The sequence below is a fragment of the Bubalus bubalis genome, chromosome 19 (genome assembly GCF_019923935.1).
Source record: "Bubalus bubalis isolate 160015118507 breed Murrah chromosome 19, NDDB_SH_1, whole genome shotgun sequence".
Taxonomy (NCBI): Eukaryota; Metazoa; Chordata; class Mammalia; order Artiodactyla; family Bovidae; genus Bubalus; species Bubalus bubalis.
Genome location: NC_059175.1, coordinates 8,460,509 through 8,467,940, shown reverse-complemented (window position 1 = coordinate 8,467,940; position 7,432 = coordinate 8,460,509). Strand labels below are relative to the sequence as shown.

The 7,432-nt window shown below is 42.4% G+C and overlaps 1 protein-coding gene across 1 annotated transcript in view; it reads left to right on the top strand.

Annotated features, from left to right (window-relative positions):
- Nucleotides 1-644: 644 nt before the first annotated feature.
- FCHO2 (FCH and mu domain containing endocytic adaptor 2) overlaps nt 645-7,432 on the top strand; it is a 123,888-nt gene continuing 117,100 nt past the window's right edge. Inside the window, exon 1 of the mRNA XM_006062110.4 lies at nt 645-831. Coding sequence (XP_006062172.1) covers nt 799-831 — 33 coding nt within the window. The 5' untranslated portion in view covers nt 645-798. The remainder of the gene's footprint in view (nt 832-7,432) is intronic.

Below are 7,432 nucleotides of genomic sequence, written 5' to 3'. Positions count from 1 at the left end.
CAAGAAAAAAATAAAAGAGAGAGAGAGACAAAACTGGCTGAGTTAGGAAAAATCGTCGGCTTCGGGTCACGTTCTTGCAGTCGGCAGTCCCGGCCGGTTTGCTCCGGGCGTGCTGGAGGTCAGCGGCCTCGGACTTGGTGCCTGGGTCTCGGGCAGCTCTCTGTCTCCAGGGCGTTTCCTCCTTTTCCGGCCTCGGAAAGTTTTGTTTTGGTTCTTAATTCCCTATCAAGGAAAGGCACCCTGTTGACCATTTCTCAGTCTTCTCCGGTTGGCCAGAGGCCAAGTTTCCCCCGTCCCAGTTGGCCCCAACTTGGGTCCCTCTCCGAGATCCTCGAAAGCTCAGGAAGCGAGTCTTCTGAGGAGGGAGAGAGAAGGCAGCCTGGCGGTGGGTTCCACTGTTTCTGGCCGACCCTTCTCTTCGCTCCGTCCCTATGCCGGTACCCATCGCACAGCGAAGTGTGCGGGCAGTCTCCCGGGTGATGCTCCGGGGCAGGGTTCTCCACCATTCCAAAAAGAATACTCATTCTCCGACGCGCCAGCGCTGGGCAGAGAGGAAGAGGACGAAAAACCCGGGAATGGGGCCTAGGGCGCATGCGCAACCCAGGCTGGGCGTTTGAAGGCTCGCCCCGCGGCGGCAGCCGCTAGGTGGCGCATGCGCCCTGGAGGGTGCGGGCAGGTCTCCGGGAAGAAGGCGGCGGCTGCAGCGAAAGGCGGGGGCGCCGTGGGGGCCGGGCCCGTGTTTACGGAGCGGCGGGAGGGCGCGGACGCGGAACCCGGCGCGGCGTCGGCAGCGGCACGATGGTCATGGCGCATTTCGTTGAGAATTTCTGGGTAAGAGAAGGATGTTGGACATGGTGTGGGTTTCGGAGGCCGAGAGTTTCTCCGCCTGACCTCGGCCTGCGTGCGCTTCGGGCGGTGGCGGCGGCTCCGCGGGCAGGGCCGGCGTCCTCGGACCTCCGCCTGCTGCGTCCCGCCTGGACGAAGCCCGTCGAGTGACGACGGGTCGTCGGCCGCGCCGACTCGCGGGCTCGCCGCCCCGGCGGGGGGCGGGGGCTGTCAGCGCGGCCCCTCAGCCCGCGGCGGGGACGCCGAGGGGCCGCCCGCCGCCCGCGCGGGGACAAAGCGCCGGATGGGGCGGGAGACGGGAGCCAGCCCCGCCGGAGACTCCCGGCGCCGGGCGCGCTGCGCGGTTCGGACGCGGACGACGGGCCCGCAGCGCGGCCACCCCGGCTGCGCGCTGCCGGCGAGTGCGGCCCGGAGCCGGGCGGGGAGGCTCGCCTCCTTCCCGCCCCGCAGGCCCCCATCTTAGCCCTTCGGCCCCCCACCATTTCCCCACGAATTCCCATGCGGACTTGGGCTGGATCAGCATTTCCTCTCGGCCTCGCAGTTCGACTCGTTGGTCTGCGCCCAGGACTTTGCCTCTGGGCCTGTTCACAAAGCGTACAAAAGTTGAATTTAGTGTAACTGGATTCCTTGAGCTTGAATGCACCCATACTTCCCCTTGTTCCCTGGGCTCCTTCGCCTTCCTCATTCTTTCCACACCTCTCTTCTAAATTCAGTATTGGTTTTAGGTGGTTCGCTGAGAATGACTTCCCAGTCTCCCAGTGGAGTGTTTTTCTGCAGTTACTGTTTGTTGTATTGGGGAGTAGAGTTCCGCCGTGTACAGGAAAGGAACATGTGTACTCAGGTGTCTCAGGAATCCCATTTTATGGCTTGACAGTTGGAAGAGGTACAATTCCATTTTAGTTAAGATGTAGAAATATTTAAAGTGGTACGCATAAAGTGAATAAGGAATATCTTAAATTCTTAGTTTCTAATTGTTTCACCCACAGGTTTGCTTAGTAATCAAATCAGTTCATAATTATTTGTCTTGAATGTTCCTTGTTTTCCACAAGCGACACAAATACTAGACGTCAGCTTTGTTTTTTTTTAATAGCTTTATTGAGGTACAGTTCACCCGCCATACAACTCATTTAACAATTCAAGGATTTTTCGTATATTCATAGAGCTGTGCAGACGTCAACGACGCTTTATTGAGGTATAGTTCACCTGCCATACCGCCCATTTAAATGAACAATTCAAGGTTTTTCGTATGTTCATAGAGTTGTGCAGACGTCAACCATGCTTTTAGAATGATTTCTTCATCTAAGGAAGGATCCCAATGTTTATTAGCAGTCATCTTTCCTTACCATGTAGATTTGTCTACGCTGGGCATAATCATATAAATGGGTTCATACACGTGGTCCTTTATGACTAACTTATTTCATTAACATGTTTCCACGGTTCACCCAGGCTGTAGCATGCAACAGTAGTTAATTCTATTTAATGGTCAAACACTGTTCGTGTGTGGGTGTGGGTGTGTGTGTCCTATTGTATTTAGCCATTCATCAGTGTTAGAGATTTGTTTGGTTGTGCTTTTTGACTGTTATGAATAATGCTGCTGTGAACATTTTTGTATAAGTTTTTATGTGGGCACATGTCTTCATTTCATTTGGGAGTCGAATTGCTGGGTCATATGGTAACTCTGTGTTGAACATTTTGAGGAACAGCCAAACATTTTCCAAAATAGTTGCACCATTTTACAATCCCACTAACAATGTCTGAGGGTTCCAGTTTTTTCACATGCTGGACTACACTTGTTGTTATCTGTCTTTTATTGTAGTGGATGGGTGTGAAGTAATATCTCATTGTAGTTTTGGTTTGCTGATAACATGATTTTGTAAGTATTATCTCCCATTGTTGGGGTTGTCTTTTTCACTCTCTTGATAGTGTCCTTTGAAGCATGTAAGTTTTTAATTTTGATGAAGTCAGATTTGTCTAATTTTTCTGTTATCTGTTATGCTTTGGTTGTCGTATCTGAGACGTCTTTCCTAACCCAGGATCACAGAGGTCTACTTCTGTGTTATTTCTGTGGGTTTTATATGACGTTTTAGTTCTTACATGCAGGCCTATGATCCATTTGAAGTTAGTTTTTGTGTGCAGCGCTGGGAAGAGGTACACCTTTATTCTTTGCATGTGGGTTTAGTTGTCCCAGCATTATTTAAAAGGCTATTCTTTTTCCATTGGATAGTTTTGGCACTCTTGTCAAAAATCAGTTAGCAATAGATACATGAGTTTTATTTCTGGATTTTCATTGGTGTCTCTATCCTTAGGTTAGTACCACACTGTTTTGATTACTGTCGCTTTCTAGTAAGTTTGAAATGGGGAAGTGCGAGTGCTCCAACTTCATTTTTCTTTTTCAACATTATTTTGGCTCTTCTGGGTCCCTTGATTTTCGATATAGCCTACTGATTTTAGACTTCAGTTTTTACGTAGGCAGTTTGAAACTTCTATAAGGATTGTCTGAAATTTGACGTTCTTAGAGTTTTTTGTATTTTTTTTTTGATGCATTATTGTGTTTTTGAAGTTTGATAACTGCACATTAACATTTAAAAGTTACGTTTTGTTTTTTGTCCATGATTTTGAACATAGCCTTTTGGGGATGTGTTTGGCTATTTTATGAATAATGTTTTGTGAACATTTTTGTGCAGATTTTTGTGTGCCCCTTGTTTTCCCTCTTCGTAGAGGCGTGGGGATAAATTTGGGTATCTGAAATCTAGAGGGAATCTCCAGTCTAGTTTATGTATTAGTGTATGTTTAGTGTTTGTTTTCACTTCCAATATTGTGCACATATTCTTAAAATAGACTGCATTTGATTTTACCTCCAAGCCTGGTTGTGGCTGAACATGCTAAATTGGCTCTTAAAAAGCTCCAAAGAATGATAAATGAACTGGAAAACCCTGAGAACTAAATAACTTCTCAAAATTCTTAGCTGTCTATTTAGATAACTTAAAAATTTGCATATTTCAGAATCATTATAAAATAATTTCTTAAAATAGAGAATTTATTTCTCTATTCAATTTCACATTTCTCCCCTAATGTTTAAAGTGGCACTGTCAAAACAAAATAAAACTTGTCAAAGTGAGGTAATGGGAAACTTGAAAGTTTTAGGTTTCTAACCAAACAGGCTATTAATTGTTTTTTTCCCTACATATAAAAAGACAGATCTTTTTGTTGTGGCATTTTGTTAGAGGAAAATTTGAATCATTCAAACTCTCTTCAAGTTCATTTGAAAGCAACACATCCTGCCTTTTTCTTTATAGTTTTTTTCTTAACTAAAACTATATGCTATGTTACATATTCCTTTATTTAATACTAACCTTTGAAGAGGAAAATATATACAAAACTTCCTACGCAACAGGTGTTTGGTTGCTGATAAGTCAGTTTTTGCCACAGAGTATAGTGCTGCAAAGATAATCAAGTAGAAAATGTTTTTCTATTAAAATTAGATGTCAAGAATAATTTGATAACATATCCACAGTTACTTTTAGTATATAAAAACAGTTGTTAGCCCTTCAAAAGATTAACTTTTTTAAAAAAGTTACTGACAAATATCACAGTGAAGAAGTGTCTCCAAATGCTGCTTCTTTCTCAGAGAGTGCAGTACTAGTTTTTAGTACTCTTGAGATTATAGATGTCCACTTTATATTATAGTGATTAAAATGGTGATTTATATTTTTTATAAAGCCCAAATTATTTTAATTCAGGAGTTAAAAGGTTTTTTATTTTTAAGAAGTAGCTGCTGCTGCTAAGTCGCTTCAGTCGTGTCTGACTCTGTGCAACCCCATAGACGGCGGCCAACCTAATAAGGGAAAAAAACGGGTACAATATAACATGATTTAAATAGGCCTCATTTTACATAGTGATCCCAATCTATATAAGATATAAAGTATTCTCCCAAAGACACCAAGTATTTTTTAGCATACATTACATTGTAATAAAATGACATTTTTACTTAGGTAACTTTTTTCAAAGATCTCCATTCAGTGTATCAAGAATGAATGAATAACAATTATCTTAGATATTTTTGTTCTGAATCTTTCTTTTGGCTGCAGCAGGTCTTAGCTGTGGCACGTGGCGTCTTTACTTGTGACATGTGGGCTCTAGTTCCCTGACCAGGGATCGAAGCCCAGGCTGCTGCTCTGGGAACTTGAAGTCTTAGTCACTAGACCACCAGGGAAGTCCCTGTTCTGAAGTTTTTCTTTCTTTTGTTTTGTTTTCTTTTAGTGCTTAACTAGTTAAGAAGTCTCAAGTCATTTATCTGTTGATTTCACTGGTATTGTAGTGCTTTACTTTTAAATAAATTCAGAGCACCTGGTTATACAGGTCTCTCTTGTTATCCTTGGGGAATTGTTTCCGGGACCAATACCAAAATCTACATGATGCCGTAGTCCCCTGTGTAAAAGGCATATAATGCTGTATAGCCAAAATTTGATCTGTCATTACATGGATAAACTGGAGGATTAAAATTTAAAAAAAAAAATCTGAGTTGCTATTAATAGGACTATGGAATGCAAACCATTATTGTGTTTTTGCTTGGTTATTTAATCTAAATTTAGTACACATTCTTTGGGGTTATTTATCCATATGAAAAATTTTAAATATACATTTTTAGAAAATTAGTTGACCATAGAAACCCTGAATATAGACTGTTACTTGAAATTTACAAATATTGTAGTTGGATCTGATCCCATCAGATGATATACAAACATTTTTAAAGGATGTGTTTGTATATTTGCATATACATGTTAATTAACATATTTGCATGTTTTAGTATTTAACAGGTGCAAAAGGGAATGTAGTATAAGCTCCCCCTCCTTTTATCCACCCACCAAGATCTCCCAAAAGGCAATTCACTGTTACCAATTTCTTATGCAGCTTTCCAGAGGTAACCTATGTATATACAAGCAAATAGCATATATATTAAAATGTGTTATTATATGTTAGCCAGTTATCTATGCCCAAACTATTTTCAACTGCAACAGGCTATGAAAACTCAAACTACAGGTTCATCTATCTTGGTTCAAGTAGACTTGTCAGGTAGATACTGTATAATTATTTTAGATGAAACTGAATTTTATTGTCAGTCTCTTAGGTTTTTTTCTGGGGGGGAGGTGGAGTGGAAGGGTGGTTTATTTTTTGTTTTTGCCTTTATTGTTGAAGTTGAGAAATTGTTACTGATTTAGTCTCTTTTTACTAAATTTGCTAAGAAATATAGTCTGCATTTACTAAGAAATTGTTACTGATTTAGTTCAATTTAGGGAAAGGATTTTAGAGAATTGATACAGAGTGATAAAAATTTGCCCTCTGGGTTCTTTTCCAGCCCTACAGACTGAATCTTAATTGTTGGAATCCTTTGAGAACTACTTAAATTATTTGGACAAAGGCATGGGAGAGCAGTGTGCTTTGTGGCGTCCTGCAGGTTTGATTAGCATAAGCCCTTAGGAAATACATTGTTGTTGTTTAGTCCCTAAGTCGTTTGTCCAGCTCTTTTGTGGCCCCATGGGCTGTAGCCCACCAGGCTCCTCAGTCCATGGGATTTCCCAGGTAAGAATACTGGAGTGGGTTGCCGTTTCCTTCCCCAGGGCATCTTCCCAACCCGGGGATGGAACCCGCATCTCCTCATCTCCTGCATTGGCAGGCGGATTCTTTACCACTGAGCCCCCCGGGAAGCCCTTGGAAATACACACACACACACACACACACACACACACACACACGTATGTTTTGGGAGGAGAGCAAGTAATTTTTTGAGTCAGAGGGTATCTTCTCAGATTATCCATCTTGATTGTATAATTGTGGAACAATTTAACAGAAGCACACTGGGAAGTCTTTCTAGAAATACAGTGCAAGGCAAATTATGCAGAAAGGGGAATTAGGACTTGTCTTTAAATTTGTCTAGTGTGGAAAAATTAAGATATTTGAATTGGAAGAATTTTAGTAGAAATCTGGCACATAGGAATAAGCAAAAATTGGTCAGATGTGAGGAAAAACAAAAGCCAGGCAGTAATGGAGACCTATAATTACAGTTGACCCTTGAGCAATATGAGGTTTAGGAGCGCTGACCTCTGCGTAGTTGATGCTCCCTAGCCATGGTTCTCTGTAGCGGGGCTCTGCATCCTTGGATTAACAAGCCCCTGATCGTGCAGTAGTACTGTAGTAGTTCCTGTTGAAACATGTAAGTGGTCCTGCACAGTTCAAACCTAGGTTGTTCAGGCTTCCTCTGTGTATCTACTGGTAAAGAGGCTAGAGAACATGGCTGCAGTGGCCAGAGGCAGAGAGGATTAAATTGAGAAGTGATTAGTGAACGGTGTGATGAAGTTGAGGCACAGAATTCCATCATTTCCATCACGTGCTCCGTGATGGAATAGCAGGAGTAAAATGTATGGAAGATATGACAAGCATGTTTGCTTGACTTGAGGGAAAAGATAGGAAGGTACAATACAAGTAATGCAAATTAGTGGCTGCTGCAACCTTAGATAAGAAGTGTTAGCTACTAGTTGCTTAATAGGCAGTGACTGGCTCATATCATGAACTCCTGTATTGCAAAATT